This window comes from Pelodiscus sinensis, chromosome 28 (genome assembly GCF_049634645.1).
Source record: "Pelodiscus sinensis isolate JC-2024 chromosome 28, ASM4963464v1, whole genome shotgun sequence".
In the NCBI taxonomy this organism is placed as follows: domain Eukaryota; kingdom Metazoa; phylum Chordata; order Testudines; family Trionychidae; genus Pelodiscus; species Pelodiscus sinensis.
The window spans coordinates 5110979-5137925 of NC_134738.1; the positions used below are offsets into that span (position 1 = coordinate 5110979).

Here is a 26947-nt window from a genome sequence, read left to right on the forward strand (position 1 = left end):
ATAGTTGCCTCAACTGTTTCCTGTTCCCTCCAGCGTCAGCAGAGCCTCCGGGACCAACCCCACCCCAGCCCCTGCGCTCTCTGCCCCCCTCCACCTCCACCACCTCCCCGCCCACTCCGGGGAGAAGGGCCACCCGCCAAGCCCTTGGGATGCTGCTGTGACCAGCCCATTTATCTCCCCCTAATCTCCTGCTTGGGAACCTTTGAGCGGAAGCGTTTTTGGAATATGCGGCTGGAGGGAGATTTCAGCCCAGACCGGTTCCGTTAAGGGAAAGTTACAAGCAACTCAAGACAAGGACGCGTCAGGCCTGAGTCCTCCAGCAGTGCGGCTGCGCCGTGCCTCAGTTTCCCCATGTGTCCAACGAGCTCGGAGCGCTCCGGAGGAAGCGCGCTGGGTACGAGGGAGGAAGCATTGGCTCGTTGTGAGTCCTTACCCCGCCCCATCCCCACTCCTGGGCAGTGAGCACCCGTCCTGCGTGCCTCGTTCCCGCCTCTCCGCGAGCTTTGGCAGAGCGGGTTTTAGTGCCCACCCTGCTCTCTGGTGGGAGGCCTGAGACGGACCCCAGGAGTCCTGACACCTGGCTCCCCTGGTCAGACCCCCAAGCCCACCCTGAGCAGCCCCCTGCTGCCCGGGGTCCCTGCAGGGGCAATCCCTGGCCAGGGAAGCCCATTTGCATTCAGAGCCTGAGGCATCCGCGCTGCTGCCAGCCAGGGCTCTGAATGAGCTTCCGCTGGGGCCTCTGGGTCCCAGGTGAAAGGGCCAAGGCCCCCCCACCTGCCCTGGCGCGGCTGCCAGGAGCAGTGAAAGCGCCGCGCTCTCTTCCGGGGGGAGCAATGGGCCAGGCCCCGTGCCCACTGCCCAGGGGCAGCTTATGTAACAGAGCCCCCGCCCGCTGCCTGGGCTGGGCGCCCGGCTTTCCCATGGTGCCCCTGGGCGGGAAGGCAGGGAGAGGGGGTGGTGCCCAGCCAAGCGTTGGGGACAGCGGCTGCTTCTTTCGGGATTTCACGCCAAGATGGGAACCTGCCAGCGGCCAGTGAGCGCGAACAGGCCGGGGAGCCAGGACGCCCTCGTTCCGGCTCCACAGTGTGACCCGTGCCTCAGTTTCCCCCGTGCTGAGTTCAGTTGGTGCCTTTGGATTATCTGGGTTTATCACTGATGCTAAACTCTCACGGGTGCCGCTTTCACCAGCTCCAGCTGCCTCAGAGACTGTGGCCCACCCTGGCAGGCAATGCCCAGGCACTGGTGCCACCAGCCGCCGTCCCCTCCAGCACGTGCTCCAGCCCTCCCATTGATCTGGGCATGAAGGACTCAGGAAGCTCCAGCTAGTGCGGCGCCCGGCCTGACGGGTCCTGATCTCGGCCGGGGTCTGGGTGGCGGCCGGCCTGACGGGCCCTGATCTCGGCCGGGGTCTGGGTGGCGGCCGGCCTGACGGGCCCTGATCTCGGCCGGGGTCTGGCGGCGCTTGGCCCGACGGGCCCTGATCTCAGCCGGGGTCTGGGCGGCGCTTGGCCCGACGGGCCCTGATCTCAGCCGGGGTCTGGGCGGCGCTTGGCCCGACAGGCCCTGATCTCAGCCGGGGTCTGGGCGGCGCTTGGCCCGACAGGCCCTGATCTCAGCAGGGGTCTGGCGGCGCTTGGCCTGACGGGCCCTGATCTCGGCCGGGGTCTGGCGGCGCTTGGCCCGACGGGCCCTGATCTCAGCCGGGGTCTGGGCGGCGCTTGGCCCGACAGGCCCTGATCTCAGCTGGGGTCTGGGCGGCGCCTGGCCCGACGGGCCCTGATCTCGGCCGGGGTCTGGGCGGCGCCTGGCCCGACGGGCCCTGATCTCAGCCGGGGTCTGGTGGCGCTTGGCCCGACGGGCCCTGATCTCAGCTGGGGTCTGGTGGCGCTTGGCCCGACGGGCCCTGATCTCAGCCGGGGTCTGGGCGGCGCCTGGCCCGACGGGCCCTGATCTCGGCCGGGGTCTGGGCGGCGCCCTGCATGCTGGGGGGCTGATCTGAGAAAGGGTGTCGAAATGCTCCAGAAATACACAGAACACCAAGCACTAATTCCCTCCATTCAGCCCCGTGTTCAGCAGTGATAATGACACCGTCTACCCGGAGGACTAATTAGATCACACTTGTGAGGTGTTGCTCTTATTAACAATGTATATTTATTAGCCATTTTAACCCGAGACCCTGAGGAATTTCTACTGCAGCATGAACCTTTCAATCCTCGCTGCAATGCAGCCGCCTCTGGGGTGGAGCATGACCGTTGTGTCCCCGCACACAGCAACGCCCTGAGAGTGTCCGGCCAGGGTTAGGACAGAAGTGCAGGCGAGTCCTCTCTCCTGCTGATACCGAAAGTGAACACACAGGCCAGCGAGACTTTTGCCCTTCTGGCACTGACGTGGCTCCATCTGACCTCACCTGATAACAGTGTCAATAGATTTTGGCCCAAAAACGGGTTGACCCGGGGGGAGAACAACGGTGCCAACAGCTCAGCAGAGCCCTCACCTTGCCAAGCTCTGGCCAGCCATGTCATGGGGTGCTGCGCAGCTGCAGGGCTGTGGCTTGCCCCGGCAGGATTGCCAGCCCCAGAAGGAATGTTCCTAGCGTTGGGCAGGGCTTCCCTATCCCTGGAGCCAACCGCAGCCCTCGGGGAGCCACGTGGGGCAACTGCCCCACCACGGAGCCTAATCTCAGGTGGCTTCACACCCCCGTTTGGGAGGAGGCTGGGCTCAAGCAGTGTGTGTGTGCGTGCGCAGGCTCACACTGAGTGCGTCCGGGGAGGGTGTCTGCCTGTCTCACATGTGTCTCCCGTGCGTGCACAGGGGTGCCGTGTCTGGGTGTGGCCGTGGGTGTCTGTGCCTGTCTCCCGTGCATGCACAGGGGTGCCGTGTCTGGGTGTGGCCTGGGTGTCTGTGCCTGTCTCCCGTGCGTGCACAGGGGTGCCGTGTCTGGGTGTGGCCTGGGTGTCTGTGCCTGTCTCCCGTGCGTGCACAGGGGTGCCGTGTCTGGGTGTGGCCGTGGGTGTCTGTGCCTGTCTCCCGTGCGTGCACAGGGGTGCCGTGTCTGGGTGTGGCCGTGGGTGTCTGTGCCTGTCTCTCGTGCGTGCACAGGGGTGCCGTGTCTGGGTGTGGCCGTGGGTGTCTGTGCCTGTCTCCCGTGCGTGCACAGGGGTGCCGTGTCTGGGTGTGGCCGTGGGTGTCTGTGCCTGTCTCCCGTGCGTGCACAGGGGTGCCGTGTCTGGGTGTGGCCTGGGTGTCTGTGCCTGTCTCCCGTGCGTGCACAGGGGTGCCGTGTCTGGGTGTGGCCTGGGTGTCTGTGCCTGTCTCCCGTGCGTGCACAGGGGTGCCGTGTCTGGGTGTGGCCGTGGGTGTCTGTGCCTGTCTCCCGTGCGTGCACAGGGGTGCCGTGTCTGGGTGTGGCCGTGGGTGTCTGTGCCTGTCTCCCGTGCGTGCACAGGGGTGCCGTGTCTGGGTGTGGCCGTGGGTGTCTGTGCCTGTCTCCCGTGCGTGCAAAGGGGTGCCGTGTCTGGGTGTGGCCGTGGGTGTCTGTGCCTGTCTCCCGTGCGTGCACAGGGGTGCCGTGTCTGGGTGTGGCCGTGGGTGTCTGTGCCTGTCTCCCGTGCGTGCACAGGGGTGCCGTGTCTGGGTGTGGCCGTGGGTGTCTGTGCCTGTCTCCCGTGCGTGCACAGGGGTGCCGTGTCTGGGTGTGGCCGTGGGTGTCTGTGCCTGTCTCCCGTGCGTGCACAGGGGTGCCGTGTCTGGGTGTGGCCGTGGGTGTCTGTGCCTGTCTCCCGTGCGTGCACAGGGGTGCCGTGTCTGGGTGTGGCCGTGGGTGTCTGTGCCTGTCTCCCGTGCGTGCACAGGGGTGCCGTGTCTGGGTGTGGCCTGGGTGTCTGTGCCTGTCTCCCGTGCGTGCACAGGGGTGCCGTGTCTGGGTGTGGCCGTGGGTGTCTGTGCACTCCATAGTCCATGTGTGCACGTATCCGGTTGCTGGGGGCCTGATTGGGGGGTGCTGCTCCCACTTGCAGCAGGGGGCCTGGGCCCTTTCCATGTGTAGCCAGAGGTCACCGGAGCACCCAGTGAGTCTCCCCCAGGCAGGGCACCCAGGACTCCCATCCCGTCTACTTGGGAAACAAGCAAACTCGGCAGCCTCTGGTCTGACCCAGTCCGGACACCCCCCGCACATGCCTGGGAACCCCTCCTCCAGCAAGCTCCCTGCTATGGGCCCAAGGTCCCTCCCCTCCCCCAACAGATTCCCTCCCAGGGGAAGGACTCAGACCCAATGGGGTTCCCCTCCCCCACTCAGGTGCCTGTATTCTGAGTGGCTCCAGACAGGGGAGCCCCAGCAGGACCACCACCACCCCCCCGCCAGGACTGAGTCAGGGAAGGGTCCAGAGTGAAATCGGGGGATGGGAGGACGGGCATCAGGACAGGTTCCCTGCATGCTCTGACGGGGCTGCAGGCCCTACCCTGGGGTGATTGTCAGGGTGGGTGGGCCTTTAGTGCCGGGACCAATCACAGCCCATCCCTCAGGGCTCCATCCTTCTCCAACCACCAATCCCGGGGAACTCTGCAATTTTCCTATGGCTGCAAATGCAACCCTTGCCGCATCCCCCAGGACTGCACCAGCTGGGGTGCGGGCTGCTCTCTGAGAAGCGGCTGGGGATGGATCTGCCACGTGCGGGGCTCAGAGAACCTCCCTCCCCCAAAATAAAGACCAGCCCTGTTGCAGTTGGGGAAACGGAGGCACGGGGATTTCCACACCCCGGAGCCCGGAGCGGGTTCTCCGGGGACCTGCGTGGGTGCCGGGCTTTCACCTGAATGGTGGGGATGGGGCACTGCATAGCTCTGCTTATGATGCAGACCCCCCACACAGGCCCCACATCTGGGAAGCTCCCATGGGGCTGAAAGCCACCCCCGGCTCTTGCCTCACATCAATCTCTGGAGGCCCCTATCTCCTGGCTGGGCGCCCGGCCCCTTGGCAAGCGTGGCAGGTGCCGGGCAGGAGGGCAGTGCCTCTGGCACCTGACCGAGCAGCAGGGGCTGCTGAGAGGTGAGCTGATCTAACGTGGAGGAATGAGCCGGTGACGTCTGACTGCGGCAGCTGCCGGTGACCTTGCACTGACATTGGGCTGGGGCTCGGAAGGAGGTGCCCGTAGTCAGCTGCAGGGGAAGGGCCACGGGTTCCTTCCAAGTACCAGCCCAGGGCAGCTGCTCCCCCAGCTCTGCTGTGCCCCATGCTTCACATTCCTGCAAAGCCTCTGCCCAGCACCAGCCAGGGCATGGAGTAGCAGCGCAAACCAGGCCTGCTGGCAGGCCCCCAGAGCATGGGGCAGCACGGTCTAGTGGTTACAGCACAGGACTGGCAGACCCGATGGCTGGATTCTAGCCCTGGCTTGTCTACTGCCTCAGTTTCCCCCTCTGTAATCCAGGCTGAATGCTCAAGCCTTTGCACAGCCAGATGGGGGATGGCAGGCAGGCGGCACTAACCACCACTGGGGGGGCACTGACCCTCATGTGTGCCAGCCCCTAGGATGAGAGGCCCCACCCTTTCCCAGGCCAGAAGTCCTTCCCACCCCTCATCACAAACCATACAGGCACCAGCTCAGATTTTCAGGCTGTCACCAAGCCCAGGCACAGGAGTCTAGCCTGCCAGAGTATCCAGAGACAGCTCTCTGCCCCGGCCCCCACCCCAGGATGCCCCGCCCAGTGCTCTGCTAGTGGCTGCCAGGGTCTGCTCCACAAAACACCTGGCTGGGACGTGCAGCCTGCTGGAGAGACAGGCAAGGACCGACTGGGCTCAGCCTGGGGTGCCTGAAAGCACAAAGCATGGAACTGGGCCGACGCCATCTTTGTAAGGGCATGGCACTGCCTTACCCCAGCTGGTGCTGCTGGGGCAAAGAGCCCAGTCCGGTCCCCAGCAGTGCCCAGGAAGCTCCTTACTCCTCCGCAGCAGCCCCAGGAGTGAGAAAGGTGCCCACAGCTTGGACTGTGCCTGCTTGGCAGATGGGATCCCTAGTGCTAGAGCAGTGAGCTGGGGGGCCAGAGACGTGACAGGCAGGGGTCGTGGGGATGCCACAGCTGAGATGAACCCTCCCCTTGGGCTGTGGGTGTTTAAGGGAGGTCACAGGAGGGGGGGGTCCGCTAACTCGCAGCAAAGGAGGGGCAACTGTGAAACGTGGGCCCCAGCCCACTGGGTCGGAGAGGTTCTCCGCAGCAGCGCTGGAAGGAATCAGGCTGAACACACTGCCACCACCCAGCTCCACTCCACCAAGGAGAGGGCAGGTGCATCATGAGCAGCACTTCCACCTCGGCCCCAGGCAGGGCATCAGAGAAGGCATCAGGGCCAGCTGATTCCTTCCCCCCTGCCTGCCCCCAGCTCCATTCTGCTCCACCAGCCCAGCACTCTCCCCCCGCCCCTCTCCGGGCACAGCCCAGCTTTGTGGCCCTTCGGGTTTCCAGCCGTAGTTGCAGCCGGCCAGCCAAGGGGCCAAGGCACAGCTCCATGAAGCCACTTTCCCTCAGCACCTTGTTTTCACTCCCAGAGTCTGTCAGGAGCTCGGCCATTGAGAGGCTCCAGCACTTGGCCACAGAGCAGGGAGCTGCTGTTAGTGGAACAGGCACAGGCGCACCTGATGCTGCTTTGGCTTAGGAGACTGAAGCGTGGGAGTATCACGAGCTGCTCCCTTGACCCCGGCTGCCAGTACCACCTGAACCCCAGCACCAAGGCAGGGCCTCTTCGAGGACACCCCAGCACCACCCTGTGTGGAGCACAGAACTGCTGCACCCTGCAACAGCTGCATGGAGCAGACATGGAGGAGCAAAGCTCAGTCCTCCCGCTGACAGGCTGAAGCTGCTCAGGAGCAAGCACTGAGAACAAGACCCCTCTGCCCAGTTCTGGCTCCCTGGGACACCAGGGCGCACAGCTTGCTCCACAGCAAGCAGCTGAGGCTGCGCAGCCAGGGCCTGGCTCACTCCAGCTATTGCACCACTGGGCTGGAATCTGCTTCCCCCTCTGTAAAATGGAGGCAACACTGATCTCCTTGGAGGTGCTGATGGAACGCTACCAGCTCCTTCCTTCCAAGCCCCTTCTCAGCATCACAGGCCTGCAGGGCCCTGTGAACGCAGGGCTGCATCCTCGCTCTAGGGCAGTGGCCCAGGGGGACTGTTCGAGCAGCATATCCAGTCCAGCTCCAAAGCAGCTGTCTGGTCATTGCCACAGGGAATGCTCCCACTCCAGCCACCAAGGCATTAATGAGCCCAGCATCACCCAGGACTGCCGTGGCTTCCGTGCCTGGCCCCCAAGAGAAACAGTCAATCCTGCAGCCTGAGCACTGGGTTAGAGTGTGCCAGAGTCAGGGCTAACGTCAGCCCAGTGTGAGAAGCTGCTGTAACAGCACGAGACGGGCGAGGCTGAGGGCAGCCTGCAGTTCTGTCTAGGCACCGAAAACGGGTTGACCCAGGGGGGGAGAACAACGGTGCCAACAGCTCAGCAGAGCCCTCACCTTCCCTCTCGCTTAGCGCCCTTTCAAAGGATTCTCCCCTTCGCCCAAGGGAACAAGCACTGGGAGGGGGAACTCTGCTTTGTACATGCTCTTGGCTCAGCAGCTGAGGGAGGGCCCAGGTAACTTGCTATAGCTCTGAAAGGAGGTCATGTTCCTTCAGGCAGAGCCAGTCACGCTGAGATCACAGGATGGAGCACACTGCCTGGGGCATCCGCAGGGGATCACTTTGCTGGATGGAAAATCCCAAAGATTTATTCCAAAATGAAGCTTGTCAGAGGTAGCATCGGGGAACAGAGTGCTGCAGGGTCAGGGTCACTGGAGGCAGCCAGCATCTCGGCCAATAAGGGGACAGCCGTCAGTGAGCTCAACATTTAAATCAACTGGGTTGAGAGTTTAGAGCAGCCTAGATTCAAAACAAACTCCCCCAGAGCTCAGGAGCACATGCACGAGGTGTGAGGGCTCCACCACAGGGAGCCACCAATGTTGATTCCCCAAGCAACCACAGGTTTCTCTTCCCAAAGCAGGAACTGGGCAATGGACAAGATCAAAAGACCACACAAGACGGAGTATCGTGGTACTGCAGGTTTCTCTTGTTTGCACCCCTCACTACTGAAATGGCAGCAAAGCTGGACACATTACAACCTGCTTCCTAGAACCCTCCCCCCAGCAACTGTCACAGCTCTCAGGGAGCCGGTAACATGTCCCACAAGCACCATGAGAGCTGCAAAGAAGGGTCAGGAGATGGTGGATAACGGGTATTGCTCCACAAGGAGTCAGCCAATAGGTATGTTTAGTTTAAAAGTTTTATTTAAAAAATAACTCTGGCTTCTGTGCCCATTACTGCTAACCTAGAGCCAGCATGGCTGTGGGACAGTCACCCCTCCAAGCTGGTCACACTAGAATTGACTGTGCCTGCCAGTTCTAAGTTTAGCGCAAGGATAAACAAATTTTACAAAGGATACATCAGTGACAAACATAATGGAAGGTAAGCTTGATACAAAAGAATAGAGAAATATATACAGGGATTCATGGTCCAACAGGAAACAGACGTGATGAGATCAGTCAGGACGCTGGTCATTTTGCAGCTAATTTAGAGAGGACTCATTTAGCCTGAAAGCAGTTAGAGCACAAATGCAACATTTCCATCTCCACGCCAGGCAATTCAGCCTAGCTCTGCTACTGCCGCTCGAACAGCAAGCTGCTGTGATTCACCCATGCTGGTCTCACACGCCCAGGATGGCATATTTGAACAGTGCCATGATAGCTGCACTGATGAGGCCAGAAATCGGGACAGTGACAAACCACGCCAGAAAGATGTTACGGAAGAGACGCCAGTCCACAGCCTTCCTGGAACGGAGCCAGCCCACCGAGACCACGGAGCCCACCTATGGGAGATACACCAAGGGACCATCACTTAAAGACCACTATGGTCCTATGGACCACTATGATTTTGCCTTTGTCTGCTGGAAGACTGACCCCAGGGCTCAGTCCCCTCAGTCTTCTCTAGGCTAAGCTAGACTGAGCTTCAGCAACCTCAGCATAAGGCAGGTTTTCTAGATCCCAGCCCATTCTTGGGGAACTCCTTCCGATCGGTCACACCAATACGCTGCACCATTTCAGGCACACTCGGGTCCCAGTGTGGCCTTCCTAGGGAGAGCGCAGTGCTGACTTGGTTCAGACGAGGCACCTCTGAGTCCAGCGAGAACACTTCAGCATGACTCAGGTGAAGTGCCTGGGGGTGCTGAGCCAGCACGGCATGGGGCCAGGCACCAAGGGACCGGCAGAAGTGTTTCACAGGCTGGATTGTGGAATGACTTTCCCATGACGCGAGTGGCCTCGGGAGCTTGGCAGCTTCATAATGGGCCTGTTGGACAAACTGCTTTTTGTTCTACACTGTACTGAGCCCAAGTACTTCTCCCCAACATCCATTTCTCTGTAGCTTCTCCCTTCCCACCTCCTAGGGTCACTATGCTCATTAGCCACAATGGACAGATCTGCATGCAGACGTTAGGCCTGCCAACGCCCAATGCCTGGTCTTTTGGAAGCTACTCTGCAATGCAGTGCTAGCCAGCTCTGAGATTGAGGTGGAAAGGCAAGAGCCAGTACTTGAAGGCCCTGGATTCTCAGAGCAGACCATCGCTTCTGGTCCCACGCCCACAGCACAAACTCCACCCCCAGCACCAGCACATTTCCTGCAAAACTCAGGCTGGGCACCACGAGCCAGTCAGCCCACCGGCAAGCACGTTACTTACTTTGCAGTGTGTTGTACTGATGGGGAGACCAACATTGGATGCAATCACCACAGTCACAGCAGATGCCAGTTCAATGCTGAAGCCACTGTGCACGCAAAGATAGTTATGTCAGGCTGTTGGACCTACTCTGTCAGCAAGGGATCTGAGCACAGGCAGCCCACGGGCACGGCGCACACAACTGACTTATGGCTCCTGTTCTGTGCGGGGTTCCAGGTCTCATTAACCAGGTTAACTGAAATCTTTAGATTTTCTACACACTTCTGCTTTGTATGGAGCCTCTTGACAGCTAGAGGCTAAAATCAAGGCTCCAGACCTTTCAATTGATTCATTTTCCCTTCCATTTCTAGTATGGGTAACCTCCTGCAGAGATGCGGGTTAGACAAAAGCCAAATGAGTTCCCTGGCACCACACCCTTTACACAAAGGAGACTGAGTAGGCCATTCATGGGCTCCATAGTTATTTGCATTCAATTTCTCAAGGCATTTGCTTTGATCTATAATATCCTGGTCCCAGACAATATGGGGCATCAGATCAGTTGCCTTCTGAGTCACCATGACAGCCACCTGGGTATGGTGGCAGGGAATTCAGTGGAGATGGAAGCAACAGTGGAAGGTCCAACTCTGCTGGCTTCTGACCTAGAGATAGGGTGTTGAGTAAAACACCCTGATCCCATGCAGGGACTAGGGCCATAGGCTCAAATGCACTTTAGAATACCACCACTGGAAGCAGCACTGAGGGGTGATGAGTGAAATTGCCTTCCCACCACTGCTTTGAACAAAGCTATTGTACCTCTGAGCACTAGGAAGTTTGAAATGTGAACAAGCAAGTAGGAAAGAATTAACAAAAGTTTCAGCAGGCTGCAGACTCTGCACTGCCTAGTCAGTTTCATGCTTACTCAGCCTCTGCCTACTAATGTGTTATGTACTTAGGAAGCAGTACACTGAAAATAAATACCACGAGCATCCTGTGTCCCATGAAGCGTCTTACCTAGATGGGGTGATGGGAGTCAGATCCTTCCCCATGGTTTGAATGACTCTTCTCCCCCAGACCCACAGACCAATGCAGATCCCAGCACCTCCGTAGAGCAGCAGCCAGATGGGAGTTGCCACTTTGGTAGCCACGTCGCCTGTCTGATAGACGAGGTACAGAGCCACCAGAGGGCCAATGGCGTTGCTGGAAAAAAGAGACAGATGCACTGCAGTCAAACAAGGACTCTTTTCCTGCCAATGGCTGAGAATGATTAATGCCTCCAATTTCACTGTTGCACACCCTGACTTGCCACACTTGCCAGGATGACTCAGTTACCGTGAGGAAGAACGTGCTACCCCCCCCAGTAAGCATCCCTCACCAGCATGCAAGGCATGTGTGCTCCAGAGGAGGTCAGCGTATTGCATTAACATGGCATTTGGCCTTGGAGGGGCACTCTGGGACCTGTCACTGACCTGACATCATTGCCGCCGTGAGCAAAGGAACCGAAGCAGGCAGTGAGAATCTGCAGGAACTGGAACAGCAGGGACACTTCTGGTCTATCCTGGTCATGCCACTCCTCCAGAGAGCCAGTGCTGCACTTCCTGTCACCACTTCCCATCTCCACCTTGCCCACATCTACATCCACAGCTGCTGCCGGGTGGGTATCGGCCACAGCATTGCAGTAGCTAGTGTAGCTGTCCATACGGACCCTCTTCTTAGTGTCTGCTCCAGGCCAGGTCAGCTTCTCCATCTCCTCCCCCTTTGGCTCGCCCTCTTTGGCACGGAACGAATCCAGCGGCATGCCACAGATGGCCATGGTGTACGAAGTGTAGCTGTTGTTCCGCCTCAGCGGCTTGTCACCAGAGTCTCCCATGCAATCGCCCACTTTGGCCAGGTGAAGCTTGTGGAGCAGCTCTTTGTACAGACCCGAGTCCTTGTGCACTGTGTGGTACTGGTAGTGGCCACTGGAATTGATCTGGTTGCTGACAGTTTGGTTAAACTGAACAAGGTTGCCACTGGGCAACTGCACAGCTCCTGCAAAGAGAAGTAGAGTAACTCCCATCCATCTGGCCAGGAGTGAGGAATATGCTTCAAACAGGAGCCCAATCAAAAGCACAAGACTAGGGATGTTAAATATCAGTTAACTGAATAGCTGGTTAACCTCATGAATTCTTATTGGTTACTTGACTAGTCTATAGTCCGAGGGTGGGGCCAGCAGCCGGTCTGATCCAGCCCCGTTCGAGGAGCTGATACAGAGGCAGCAGCACAGGATGCCAGGCGGGAGCTGGTCCATGAAGGGAGACAGTTAAAAAAAACAGCCCCCCTTATGGGGTGGCAGCAGCCTGTCTGGTGCAGGTGGCACAAGCCAGAACTGAGGGGGGCTGTTGGCCAGCCTGCTAAAAAGTTTACTGGCGTTTGGGGGGGGGGGGAGAGAAGAGGAGGAAAGAATGCATGTGGTCTATAGCATTACTTATAAGCTTTTGCTTATCAGTTAATCAACTGCCCTGTTACATCCCTGCACAAGACCTCATGCTTGTACCACTGGGCCCTGACTTGCATGATGCTTACAGGGCTCAGCCTCCAGCCATAAGGTCTCAAGTAATGGAAAGCTGCTAACCAGGGTGGGCAAGCTATGGCCTGTAGGCTGCGTTCACACTGCCAGGCCTTATCTGGCCCTGAGCTCCCACAGGAGAGAGGTCGGGGGCTTCCCCAGCCCCACCCCAGTGTTCCCCAGCCACCAACTCAAGTCCTTGATAAGCACCATCTACTGGCACGCAAAGCCTTACTGAGCAAGCACGTCACTGCTTTGCTTCCAGGGCTGGACCACCCTCAGCAGCGAGTCTCAAAGCCACCCAGGGCCATACATGTCCCAGCTACCGTGCCCCTCTGCGGTGGTCTGGTACAGTTGCATTGGTGTCACTGCCAGCAGGGCCCCGAGTCATCACTGGTACCTCCCTTAAAGAGCACCCCCACCCACCACAAGTCCTCTCAGCCCACCATATGATTTCCATATGCAGATGGGGCCTGCAGACCAGGCTGCCCACCCTTGTGCTAACCCCAACTCACCACTGTCAATGTTTGTTTCCTTCAGGTCTACACTAGGGAGCCTCTCCCGCTCTGGAGCTTCCTCCAAGTCTCCCAAATTGAAGGACACTGTTCTCTCCTCCACCGCTGCCCTGTGATGCCCAGCAGACACATCAGAGACTGGGCTCTTGCTGTCACCCACTCCGTTACCCAGTGGCACTTTAGATTCATCTTGGTCTTCCTTCCGGCCATTCTTTTTCTCCATCAAGGGGCTCTCAGAAGGACTTGATTTGATCTCTCCTATAGAACAAAGCAGTGGCTTAGTAGCCAAGGCTACTGTCATTTAAAACCTTTAGCACCTGATTCCAGCCTACTCTGCATCCACAGAGACCTGGGCAATGCTGGTACCAGTCAGAACTCAAGAGTCACAGCAGCTGGATTTCAGTTTACAGCACAAACTGGTAGCCACGTAAGTATCTGCATGTTTAGAGGGGTTACACATTGTGCTGTGCATGGGGCTGCCAGATTGTAAAAGAATTCACTAGTCTGAACTATGCTTTGCTATTTTGGGACCTCTTTGCATCCAACACAAGTGTGGTTATAACTGGCAGAGTGACTAATGGGACTGGGGGCTCTGCATTAGAGGCCATGGTTCTTCACTCTACACCAAGAACAGGGCCACCAAGAACTAGCTACAGATGGCTCCAACTGCTTGCTTCCAGTTTAGTGTTAAAAAGCTAGATCCAATCCTAGAATGGCACAAGCAGCAGCAAAGAGAAATTACAAGGTCGATGGCTGGACAGTAGTGCAGCCAAGATACGCATGTTACAATGGAGCCAGAAAGCTTATTTTAATTAAAGATTTTAAATCTAGACGACAGCCACTCTTCTTCTGGGAGCAGTATTAAGCAGCAACTCTCTCAGGGTATCATAAGCGAAGTGCTGCAATTTGTACTGTCACATGCTTTAACCCTGCAAGTGACACACGAGCGATCTGTGTACTCTACAGTTCTTGCATCACAGACCGCACTGGGCAAGAAAGCAGCTTTCAGCATGGTGATGAGCCATGCAACTCTAAGGTTTCACTGCCAGGAGTATCTGGAAGAATACACCAAGCTTGACCTTAATGCGCTCTCTCAACTTTAAATACCGAGAGTGGGGATAGGCCAAAAAAACCCCAAAACCAGTAAGTCTGTCAAAAGAGTATGGGGAAAGTAGCAGTGGGGTAGCTGCTGGTCTAGATATTTCAGACAAGGTGGGTGAGGTTATTTTATTGGACCATCTTCTGTCGGTGTCAGTGACAAGGTTTCAAGCTCACAGAGCTGACAAGAGCTCTGTGTAAATTTGAAACCCTGTCTTTCGTCAACTGAAGTTAGCCCAATAAAACTGTCAATAATTGATCAGTGGACCTGCACCACTCTGAGCTCTCCAGCAGTAGGAAGGCAGCAGGCTGGTCCCTGGTATCAAAAAGGTTGAGAAACACTGCAATAAGAGATGATCTCACCCGCCCTCTCTAAAGCTGAAACGAGTGCTCTGAACATTTCACAACAAAATGTTCCATGTTGTAATTCTAAGTGTTTTGATGTCAAAACCGTAGCTTTGAAATTCAGCTATAAAACCCTCAGAACCTAGACAATGTGTCTAGGTTAAAACAAAAACCTTACACATTTTTGGTTATTTCAGGGAGAAAAATGAAAATTTTCAATTTGAAGAGCCACTTTTTTCTTCTCCATGAGCCCCAGCCAAACATCCTTCACTCGGCTCTGATTTGGAGGCTTGATGGTAGGAACTTCAGCTTACAGAAATGATCCAAAACAGGCTACTAGTTGGTACAGAACTGGGACTCTGGAGTGATCCAGCTTTAGACAGCAGACTTTGGCCTAAATCCACTCTTGGATGCCTAAGCATGCACCTTAGTACAAGTAGCATGATTTTCTTGAGGATCTAAACACAGCTCTCCAATGACTTCTAAAAGAGCATGGGGGGGGGGGGGGGAGGCTGCTCCTCTGGAAATTCCTGTTTAAAGAACCTAACCAGATAAAGCCAAATTTCAGACCTGGTTAACCTCTGCTTGTTTCCCCAAGGCAAAGTGGAAAGACTCCTACCTTATAGGAGGCAGGCAAAACTAAACATTTAAGTGCTTGAAATCTTCAGAGCAAGAACACCAGGAATCAATTAAAAGCTTCCCTGTCTGTACTATTAAAGCAGAGACAATTGATTTCAGAGTTTAGCTCCCTGCAAGCACTTGCTCAGAACTTTTTAGTCTCTGCCCTGACCAGCCAGACTTAATAGCATGGAGTTTCCTAGCTCTGCTGCAGTGCTGCGCGTGGCTGCTCACACTACTGCAGTATGTGCGTCACTGGGGTTCTGGACAGGAATAGGCTATGCTGAAACCCAAACAGCTGCTAACAGATTCTCCGAGTTACATTGGCGAGGGGGGGAATGTAAATTATGGCAAGAGTCCGTATGAAGCTCCTTTAGCAGCTAGGATGAGCTGTTTCAAGGGCAGCCAGAAAGTATCTAACAAGCAGTGAGTCACATTTAGGCAAGTCTGGCAAGGGTACTTGTCAATCACTATTTTCTCTTACCTATTGTTTAGGAAACCTCTCCCAGGACTCAGTAACATTGGCAAAATGGTGCTTGATTCCACAGAAGCCCCCCAGATAATTAGAATGACGAGGCTGGGGAATGCTATCTGAGTGCCTTTCAACAGATATGCTTTGCTACAGGACAGGGATCCTATGAGATCACCCACCTAAAGCTAATCTGCAATAGCACAGTCAGGTTGCTCATCAGGTGCATGTGGTATTAAAGGTGATATGCCACAATTAGGCACACTGCCTTTTGCATTCTCTACCCAGGGCAGCCTTTAGAGCAGTGGCCCCCAACCTTTTCAGGTTGGCGGGCGCCAGGGGGCATGGCCGTTCGCCCGCCGGGCGCCAGGGGGCGGGGACACTTGCCCGCCCGGGGGCGGCCCCCCCCAACTGCATGCCCGGGGCCGGCGCCCCCCCCCCGTAAGCGCTGCGCGCCCGGGGCCAAGGCTGGGGCCAGGGCACACGCGGTGCCCCCGGGGGCGGGGCCAAGGCCGGCGCCAGAGCCGGCAAGGGCACGCGCGGTGCTCCCGGGGCCGGGACCGGCCATGGCGCCCGCGGGCACCGGGTTGGGGACCACGGCTTTAGAGGAATAAAATTGCACTGTTTAAGAGTATACAACTCAAGGTAACTGTTCTGTGGTGCCTAAAGCCCACTCCATTGCAGCTCAGTCTGGAACAGATAACTGGGTAGAGAAGTTGCTGCAGCCTGCCAAGAGAAGTACTGTTTTACCAGTGAGATAGCTACTCAGCTGGAAGGATGCTTAAGGGGACACCTTGGAAGTCAGACTGTAATTTTAGTTTTACAATGACACCAGCCACAGCTTATTACAAATACTTAAGTGACTCGTGGGATTTTCAGAAGAGGCCAAGAGATTTGAGTGTTAAACCCCCTTACGATCATTTAATGAAATAGGTTGTTGGGTCAGATTTATCAGACTGCCCCCTACTGCAAGCAAGGGGAGTCAAAACAGGATATTTAAGCAGAGCATGTGATATGTCATTCTGGAGTTACTTACGTTCTATTTTCTTCTTCATTCTCGGACACACAAAGAACCAGACGATGAGAGCACAGACAACAGCACTCCCCGCCGAAATTAGGAGGATACCCCAGATAGGAAGTTTGTCAAAGCCCAGCACTAGGAAATAAAACAATGGATCTTGAAAACCCCCGGGCAAGAGCCCCTTCATGTATGACTATCCTCTTCGTAAGAGATCTGTTCACATCTGAATGAGGGAGTTTTGGCACAACATTCACTGCTGCCTCCCAGGAGTTTGCAGTTCCACGCACCAGCATTGCTGTGTGCACGGTAATTCTTAGTGGGAGAAGTGAATATGTAATAGAACAGCCAATGCTAAAGTACAAACATTCAAGCTGTAACCTGGTGGGGGCTCCCCTGTGGGTTAAATCTCTTCATCAATGCTAATCTCTTTCACATGTTCAGAGACTCTCCTGACCTCCTCCTCCAGAGAAAACTGGATTACTGAGATCACTGAACACTGGTGACCCAGCAGCGAGTGACTAAACATGTTCTGTCTACCAGCCCTCAGTCACTTCAGCCTGTGTGCCTACTGTGTTGACAGCTAGTGTCCTGACTTGCTGCAAAGTCAAAGAAAAAAAGGAAGTCTGCTGCAGCAGACAGCACTATTCCCTCTGGCATGCCAGTCTGCTAACAGCCAGAGGGAGAAGAGTTGTACCCACTTGATCTCCAACAGATTTATATTAATGTAGCATTTTAGATTTGTGATGGGATAGGACTTTCCAGCCACATGGCCCAGCAATGGCGGCTTCTGCATCTCACTCTAGAGCAGTGTTTCTCAACCAGTGGTATGAGTACCCTTAGGGGTACTCGAGAGGACTAGGGGAGGTATGTCAACTGAAATTTGGAGAAAATGGAACGTGTTGCAAGTTTTAAAGCGCTTTGTTGTTTTTGTACTTTTCACACCCAAAAATTTCATTGCCCCCCGGCTACAATTAAGTTGTTTAAACACAAATGTGTTGCAATGGTAGAAAAAGTGTGTGAGGAAACTGTAAGTACTAGGGGTACTTACAATTTTTTTTAAAGGGCACTAAAGGTTGAGAAATAATGGTCTAGAGAACCTAAAGCCAAATTTACAGCTTTTCAAACAGGGAGACACTAAGGTGTTAGCTGACCTAGATACCCAACATTTTCAAATGAGCAGCTGGATCTTCCCGCATAGAAGCTTAGCTTATTTACAGTTTGCTATAACCTCAAGTTAAAGTAACAAGTGTCTGCTAAATGGCCAAAAACAGAACTACATTTTCTGCCGCAGCTAGTAAGTATAAACATTCCCAGTACATAGAAGGCAGATAAAGGAACTGTAGAGGTTGAGTGTGCAATCACAGCTATTTCATATGGCATAGTTAACATGCAACGCTAATCGCAGTTACAAATCTGGCACATTGCCAGTTAAAGTGGAAGAAAGTTTAACCAAATCTTGTCCACCCAAGTCAAACCAAATGTGAATTTGACTAGTAAAGTGCAGGCTTAACTGGATCACATGGAGCAATACAACTTATGCTTTAACCGATTACGTCACAAAGCTTAATGCCTATGAATGTGTCTAGGCAAAGAGTTACAATAACTCCATTTAGTGCTGCAACATCTGACAATTTCAGGACCTTAAAGTGTATTTGAACAGACCAAGGTATGAAGGAAATGCTGGAGTCAACATCCTAACTACATACGTGATCTCTTTCAATATCTAGACATTAAATAGCCTGCAGTGTCTAGTAGGACTATGAATACCCACCACACTCAGCCTCTACTTAGCTCTGGGTCCTTGATGACCTGATGTAATAGATCACAGAAGAGAGCCCCAGCTGAAGCTGCCAGTGCAGTCCAAGGTAGCTGGCACTGTTAACCAACTGTTACATTCGCTGGGACTATTTCCTACAGCTGCCTTGTAACTCTGCAGGTCTCCAGGCCCAACTGTGCCCAACTAGCTGGAATTACAATGGCAGCTCCCTGCTCCTTTCATCAGTTGCCCCTCCCTCCCATAGCAAGTTAACAAACATTTGGCTCTGGAGCTCCCCTCTGATGCATGAATTCCTCTTCAGAGTACTTGTGCCAGCTGTGACATGCCAGCTCTTCTTGGTCAGGAAGTGACAGGGCAGTTAATATATTCTTAGGGACGAAAGGTAAGCAAGCTCTCATGCTTGAAAGGCCAAACAGAGCAAATCCAATACAAGACTCCAGTGCTGCAATGAGCTTCACTGGAGATTGGGAAAAGCTTAAGGAGACTCTTCAGCAGAGGGCTCTGAGTTCTAGCATAAGTAGGGGAGAGGAAAGGGGAAGCCATGTTATCTGCCAGTCCTGTGAAGACTAAGGAGAAAGCTCTGTAGGAATTTAGAGTTTGAGCAGGCCTCTTTGGTTGGGTAACTATCTAGTTTAGAATCAGCGCACGCTAGCCTGCAGCCTTCCGTAGCCGGCACAGGCCGGCAGCCTTCTAGGAGATTTCAGCCCTGTAAAGCAAAAAGGGGTAAATCATGCATTTAATGGAGGTTTTTGTAAAGAATTATAAAATTAGTGCTGAAGTATTCTGACATACTTACAAGGAGCACCACTATACATGATGGAAAAGAGGTTGATCCCAACTGTACAGGCATAGAAGACTGGCAAAGCTCGCAGCCCATTGGGGACTGGATTTACCTGTAAGACAGATTGGTTTTCATGCTATACAAATCCAGTTCCCATAGATTCTAAACAGCAACACAGACCTTTATCAAATCAGTCACTTCCAGAATACTTCTCAATAGTAGCTTCATACCAAAATCCGTTTTGTGCACCTGACTTAGAAGTAACCAACATAAGTTTATTATTTCCCTCCTGGAGCTGGCTCTGCAGGGCTAGTAGAATAGGGAGATGGAGTCTCTTGTGACTAACAATTGTTAGATTACAGGTTAATATACTATAGCTGTGAAAGCACCATCAACAATGGTGTTGTTCAGGAGTCAAAGGCAATTGGGACCGAAGAATTTAGAACTTGTGCATCACCAGTTCCTGAACCTTACAGATCCACACTGCATTTAAGGTTGCCAGTTGTTCTGTTCACAAGTAAAAAGTGACTCAATATGGAAGACAAACAGGCCCCTCCCAAGTAGTTTCAAAGCAGAAGCATGCATTCCCTGAAACAGCAATGTAGCCTTTTGAACAAGCAGCACACCCACAGAAAGACTGAATGGAATCTGATGCCTCAGAACTGTTCATTTAAAAGCACCTTACTTCTAAATCTTAGACAAAGTAGCCATGTGCCAAGATTTGCTTTTTTCTGTAAGGCTCTGGATTTTGCCTTCAAGTATTAATAGCCTGCCCATCAGAAGAAATATCCTACTAAACTGTTTAGTTTTCAACAGCATTTTCTAAAAGCTTTTGCTTCAATCCACTAAAGCAGTGTTTCCCAGTTTTATTTGGCCATGGAACCCTTTAAAAAGGGGAAACAAGTCAACCAAAAAAGGTGGAAAAGCGGTCAGGAAAAAACCCCACCAGCCCACCCCTAAGACTGCAGCAGCCAGCAGCCCCGGCTCACAGAACCCTTACTTTCACTTCGCTGAACCTGGGATTCTGTGGAGCACTATTTGGGAAACACTACACTAAAGCAATTTTTTTTTTAAGAGCCATAGGGTTTCCCCCCTCCATTTCCTCAGGTTAATGAGACTAACTGTTAAAGTCATTTGACTCAGATGGATTATTCAAATGCATTCCTATGTACTGAAAATACCACCTCATCCTAGAAGTGTGTTTTAGTTTGAGACAGCTGAGCAAGAGCCAAGCCCAAGTGTTCTAATGTTACTAAACATGCTCAATGAATGTTCAGTGAAATTTAATGCATTAAACATGTTTACACAAAAGGATCTGAACAAGTATTTAGTGCATACAACTTTGAAAGGCCAGTTTTGCAGTATTAATCTGACAGCTATGCTAAATACACTACTGCCAGGTAGCAACAAAATGTGGAGAGCTCAGGAAAACTCAAGTTGATTCAAAGCAGAATCCACAGGAGTTAGACTTGAGATCTGAAGTTTCTAAAATGTAAGAGTCTAGCAGCACCTTCAAGACTAACAAAACATGTCGATCATTGGTTCCCAAACTGAGGGGCCTGCAGAAGTTCCAGGGGGGCCGCAAGGCAACCCAGCCCGCCTGCCGCAGTCAGTTCCTTTTTTTGGCTCAACAAGTTTTGCTATTGGGGGAGGGGGGCGTGAGGGTTTTTCAAAAATCAAAAAGGGGGCATGATGCCGAAAAGTTTAGGAACCACTGACAGATGGTATCATGAGCTTTCGTGGGCACAACCCACTTTAGTGTCATCTGAAGTGGGTTACGCCCACGAAAGCTCATAATACCATCTATGTGTTTTGTTAGTCTTTAAGCTGCTACTAGACTTTGTTGTTTAAGTTTTTTCCTGTTGCAGACTAATTCAGCTACCCCTCTGAAGCTTGTGTTACATTTTAAGCTACTCAACACCCTCAAAATATACTAGGTAACTCCAGAGCTGATTTTATGTTTTATATGTAAGCCAAAAGTTTACACACTCAAGTTGAGTCCTGGACACTAAACTATATGGAATTACAGCATTTGTCTGGCCAGCAGTGTGGACTCTACCAGCATGCTTAGTGTTAATTCACATTCAGATTACTGATCTAGTGAGCATACTGAACAGGAGGATACAGAGTGGCTTGTGTTAAATTAAACTAAACGCGTTTAATTTAAGACACAAGCCCCAGACTCACGAGGGCTTGCCTACAGTGAGAAACATTAGCAAAGCTATATTGCTGTAGTTATTCCAGTATCTCAGGTGGGCATATCCAAGTCCATGGAGAGTTGACATACTTACAACAGTACAGTTCTGCTGGTAAGTTTCCCTGTTTAGACAAGTTGCCAAGTCAGTCATGCATAGAAGCAGAGTTTATCACAAGGGCAGAGCTCTCCAGGCATTTTGATGTTAAGGCAGGTCATTCAAGTTACAACTAGCTCTAATTGGCACTTCCACAAACTGTTCCATTGAGTGCCAAGCAGCAATCAAGGTGCAAGATTCCTTCCTGCCTTGACAGGCTAAAGAGCTCTCTTTTCTAACAACAATCTCACTGAACAATAGAAGCAATATCCTAGGGTCCGCCTCAACAGGAAATGGCTCTGAAGGCCTTTCAAAGCCTACTTTGTCTACTCAGCTACCTGTACCCAGGAAACGTGGTGCATCATTATCTGCAGAATTTAGCTTGGTTTTTGGCTTCTGGTCTGCAGCCACATTTAACTCTAAGCAGCTGCAACACAAAGCCAAAAATGCATTGGTTGAAGTTTTGCAGCCCACAAGGACAGCAGCACAAGTAGCCAGCGTCTTCGCAGTGTCACGCTGCTACTGCTTGAGAAGCTATGCCAATTTCTGCTCCTCATCTGGGGGAACAGAGGGATGTATGAATATTAGCCCTGACCTACAAGCTTAGGATGGGAGGCCAAGAACAGAAAGCTCCTGCTGTCTTCAAGCCTCCAGGATACTGAGAGCCATTAGCCGGAGACACATGGGAGATGGAGCACTCAAGGTCTGGAGACACTTGCCAGGCTACTGTCCCAGCATCCTCTTCTGGGCCCACAGCCAAAAACAGGACAGCACAGAACACTGCACTGGATCTCCTTCCCCACTAAAGATCCTATCCGTCTGTGGCAAGTAGGTACCCAGTAACTGCAAGGAAGGGGGGCTCAGCAGTCAAAGTGCTAGTCTGGGAGATTCATGCTCTTTTGTGTATGGATCTATAAAGTGCTCAGATGTGACAGTGAGGCCACAAGCACTTCAGACAGTCCCGAGAAAGCACTTACTCCCATTTGCTCATACAATTTCTGAGGTAGAACAGACCATTTCCACAGCAGACACACATTGTGGAGATCTGGCAGCCTTACCTTACGAAGAATGAACATACGGACGAGGAAGAACAGGACAGCAGACATGATGCCAGAAAGCAGGGGAGAGATGAACCAGGACAATACTAGGACAGAAAATAAAGATGATTAATACCCTGGCAATTAGAAGGTGGTTCTGGGACAGTCAACCCAGATACAATATTTTAATAATGCATCTGGGACAGTACAATCCAGATATAGCTAAATTAATCCCACATTGGGGACAAGTCCATATGGTTATTAATGCCACAACCTTGCCATCTGAAAAAGCCAGTGGGCTGTATTTTGCTTACCAATTTTAAGCAGTTCTGACCACTGGACTCCTTTCTGTCCTTTGGCCACCAACGAAAATCCAATTGTTGCACCAACAATACAATGGGTACCAGAGATGGGAAGCTTCAAGAATGAAGCTGCTAGCTGCCACACAGCTGAACCTACAGCAACAAGAAGTTGTGTCTCAGTGAGTGACTAGTCACCATTAAAACATATGGCAGATTTGAGGCATGAAGCATTCCAATACAATAACTAGTCCATGTGCACTTTCTGCTGCAGCCAGAACATTACTCACCAAACATAGCACTGATTGAGCCTGCCATGAGCAGCTCTTGAGTAGAGTTGTACATCTCCACGTCAATCAGTCCCTTTCGGATGGTCTCACTCACTTTAGCACCCAGCAGAACGGAGCCCACCGTTTCAAAGATAGATGCCAGGATACATGCTTGCCGCAGAGTCACCACACCTGACCCGACTGCGGTTCCGAATGAGTTTGCCACATCATTGGCACCCACAGAAAATGCCAAGATGAAGGCAATGATGAAGCCCAGTATCAGCATCCAGAGGAAAGCTCCCATGGGACTGGATGCCTTACTGCCTATTGTACTGGCTACCAAATCCATCAGAGCTGTTGTTGATTCAATTGTGGGTTCCATATTATTAATTTAGTGGTTTCAAATTAACAGGAATTTGCAACTTTGATATGTAAACAAAATACGAGGTATGAAAATATTTAATAAATAATGTTACAAAATTAAATAAACTGTAAACTATGATCTGTTTGAAACCAAAGAGTTACTGCTATACGGTGTGTATGGGAATCTCTTTTCTAAAGTTCCTTTGGCTCTGGAGAGTTAGAGCTGAACAAAATTCCATGGTGCAGAAAATAGAGAACACAAGTTCTTCATCCTGCAATGAAAGAAGCACAACTCAGTTGCCATGATCCATGGATGGTGGCTAAGCATCGACAGACATTTCCCCACAGAGTAAAGGCCAATCTTATATCCCTGCTTAGCAGCTAGAGGCCACACTGGGTACCCCATTAGGAAACTAACAGACGATTATCTCCTGTTCCATTAGCACTGTATTCCTGGCCTTTTGCCTATGTTCCACAACACAGATGGGGACAAGATCCCTTGTGATTTCTACCCTCCCACCATCCAGCCTCAATGCCAGCTCCCCCTGCTGGCATGCTTAAAAGAATACTACCACACTGACTGCCATCAGGAAAGAAGCAGATTTGGAATGGAGCCACACCATCAGCTGCTCTCCAGCCTACTGATAAGAGCATTGCGCCAGTGATTTGTGAGTGCATTTCACTGGAGTGTAGTTGCTCAACATGGTAAAACCCTGGATCAATTATTTTCCTTGGGAAGAGAAACGCTGGACTAGAAAAATGGGACAAATTCCAACTCCAGGCCACTTTTGCCAAATGGAGGATGGCCCTAAAACAAGCAGGCAGGAATAAAAAGGACCTACCTTAAATATTAGATCAAGCTTTGCCACCAACACTACTAGCCTGAAAGGCATACTTGAGACCAACTGTTTCTTGAACAGACTATAACATTAACTGCTGGAAGGCAGGTGCAACAGGCAACCTGGGCTCAATCTGCACTCTTTCCACCACCACAAAGTATCAGCACAAAGCCCTTTCGACCCTTAAACCCCTAACAAAAAACCTCTAGCCAAGCAGAGTTTTGGCCATAAAAAGACATGCCAGAGTCTCCACAAAGCTCTTTAGGGACTCCATTATTGCCAGCGCTTTCAAATGACAGGTGTTCAGATACTGCAATGTTGGGTGTAACAAAACCCCAAGATTGCTAGCCCTTTCTGCCAGTGGAGAGCCCTGGACAAAGCGACTTGTAGGTAGGCCACAGACTGCTGCACAGTAACAGGAGCGTGGAAGTAGTGTCCCTTTGAAACTCTGCTGCAAGCCAATTATCACCCTAGGGCAAGGTAGGAGGCACCTGGGAGAAGCTTAGGGCTTACCCTAGCCAACTAACAGCTCCCCTACCTAGAGTGTACATGTACAAGCACCAAGGTAAGGGAATGGTCCAGTCAGGGTGGGAATTCTGTACCTGAACAATGGCTTGGGCAAGGCATACTGGCAGCTCAGCAGGCTGACTGGCTATAGGTATGTTAAGTAGCTCTGCTCAATTCCCTATGGTACCTCATGTCCTAAGCTGCAGTCTTGTGTTTAGCTTGGCTATTGCTGCTGCAGAAATTACTCACCGTCTTGGTTTGTTTGCTGCCTGAAAAGGGTCATCAGAAGAGGGAACAATCCGCCTGCCTCCTCCAAATCAGACCAGGCAAGGGACTGTGCATTAAGACATGTCCCTCTCCAAGAGCATTTGGGTCAGAAGCAGCCCACCAAACACTGTCAGAATGTCCCACATCTCCATCATAACCCCTTGCCATATCTGTGTTGCAGCCATGCTTCACCACAACACAGAAGGGGGCAGGAGGTGGATATCCCAGCCAGTCTAGTACTTTGAGCCGCAGATCTCCTCAGATACCATTACCAGCTTTGATGCAAAGCAGGTGGAAGGGCTGCATGTACACCTTGACCGTGCATTAGAATGAAAGCGGCAATAACTCTGAGCTGAACAACAGGCCCACTTAAGCCACCAGGAAGTGCTGAAACTCCCTGAAACACTGCCAGGGGCCATCCCCCTACCAGCCTAGAGCGAGGAAAGGCAGAACAAATCCTGCCTGAAAAGAAAGCCCACAAAGAATACTCCAGGGAACAGCATCTCCTGCATAGAAGCAGGGGTTTATGTGGCTGCAGTACCTCAAGTAAGCAAGTGGGGGACCGAGCTGGCCCTCAGATTTTTTGCCCCATACCAGCTGGGACACTTGAATCCAATTATTGGAGGCACCAAATAGCCACCACTCTGGGAAATCTATAGGCTCTGCAGACACTCATCCCCTCACTGCTTTTGGCACTATTAAGGCTAACTTTTCACAGCAACAAATTGAGTGTTTTTACATCAAATTTGCCATGTTTGGGTTTGTTTACATTAACACTACATCAGTGCTCCACCCACAGGCACAGGTATCCATTGCCCCAAGAGGCAGTAATTAGGTTGACAGGAGAAGCCATTCACCGAACCTTGTGTACATAGGGGGCAAGATCAGTCGAAGTGTCAGTGCAGGGTGTGGATTTTCCAGACTGCTGAGCACCACAGCGGTACCAGCCCAGCTTTCCTAGTGTAGACAGACTGTCCTCACCAAAGCAGTGTCATGGAAGCACAACACTTACCTCGACCCAGCCAAGAGACAAAGGGAAGCCCCAGCTGGGATGGGGGGGGGGGCCTCTAGCAGCTACAGGCGGACAAGAGCCCAGCTCTACAATCTCAGCAAAGGCAACAGGCACGACGCCTCGCAGGGCAGAGGAGCGGGTCTAGACCCACAGGGGCTTCCTCGCAGCAGGGGGTCGGACTGGCCAGGAGAGCCCCCTGCCCCGGGACAGGGCCCCCCCCTCTGAACGGCCAGCGCCCCACTCCCCCCACCCTGCTCGCTAAGGGACGGGGGCAGGTCCAACCGCCATGGGGCCCCACAGCCCCTGCCCCGCATAGCCCCCCCCCAAACAGCCCCTGCCCCGCATAGCCCCCCCCAAACAGCCCCTGCCCCGCATAGCCCCCCCCCAAACAGCCCCTGCCCCGCATAGCCCCCCCCCAAACAGCCCCTGCCCCGCATAGCCCCCCCCCAAACAGCCCCTGCCCCGCATAGCCCCCCCCCAAACAGCCCCTGCCCCGCATAGCCCCCCCCCAAACAGCCCCTGCCCCGCATAGCCCCCCCCCAAACAGCCCCTGCCCCGCATAGCCCCCCCCCAAACAGCCCCTGCCCCGCATAGCCCCCCCCCAAACAGCCCCTGCCCCGCATAGCCCCCCCCCAAACAGCCCCTGCCCCGCATAGCCCCCCCCAAACAGCCCCTGCCCCGCATAGCCCCCCCCAAACAGCCCCTGCCCCGCATAGCCCCCCCCAAACAGCCCCTCCCCCACCCAACTTCCCTCCCCACAGGCCCAGACAGTGCCCCCCCCCCCCCCCCGCCCCACGCGCCCCGGCCCCTGACACCCTGGGCCCCGCCCACGCTCCCGCGCGCGCCGCCCGCCCCTTCCCGCGCAGCAGGAAACGGCTGCTCCCGCGCGCGCCACTCGGCGCCGGGCGCCTGTGGGGGAGGGGCGGGAGGGGGGCGCGCGCCGAGCCCGGATCCCCCCCCCCCTCCGTCCGTCCGTCCCGCCGGCGCAGGCCGCCCCGCCCCCCGCCAGCCCGGCGCTCACCGCCCCAATCCGGCACGAGACGGCTCCTCGCTCCCGACAGCCCCAGCGTAGCGAGCCGCCGGCGCCGGCCGCCTTTATAGCCGCAGCCCACGTGAGGCTCCAGCCTTCGGCGCACGCACCCAGCGCGTGACGGGAGGGAGGCGCGCGGCCAT

General features: G+C 53.6%; 1 protein-coding gene across 1 annotated transcript; it reads right to left on the minus strand.

Annotated features, from left to right (window-relative positions):
- Positions 1–8060: 8060 nt before the first annotated feature.
- On the minus strand, positions 8061–26947 carry SLC20A1 (solute carrier family 20 member 1). Its single transcript, XM_075911076.1, has 11 exons — positions 26796–26947; positions 22808–23421; positions 22533–22673; positions 22240–22325; positions 18906–19002; positions 16348–16467; positions 12782–13039; positions 11188–11749; positions 10733–10918; positions 9746–9830; positions 8061–8878 (listed from the first exon to the last, which is right to left on the minus strand). The coding sequence occupies exons 2-11, from the start codon at positions 23166–23168 to the stop codon at positions 8717–8719; spliced, it is 2058 nt and encodes a 685-aa protein (XP_075767191.1). The 5' UTR covers positions 23169–23421; positions 26796–26947; the 3' UTR covers positions 8061–8716.

Bases quoted from the DNA above. Each gene is read 5' to 3' on its own strand.
- SLC20A1 (XM_075911076.1), bottom strand. From the start codon at position 23,168: ATGGAACCCACAATTGAATCAACAACAGCTCTGATGGATTTGGTAGCC. The intron at 22,326-22,532 runs GTAAGCAAAATA...TTTCTGTCCTAG, and splicing joins GTCAGAACTGCTTAAAATTG to TATTGTCCTGGTTCATCTCT. The intron at 9,831-10,732 runs GTAAGACGCTTC...TTGCGTGCACAG, and splicing joins ACTCCCATCACCCCATCTAG to TGGCTTCAGCATTGAACTGG.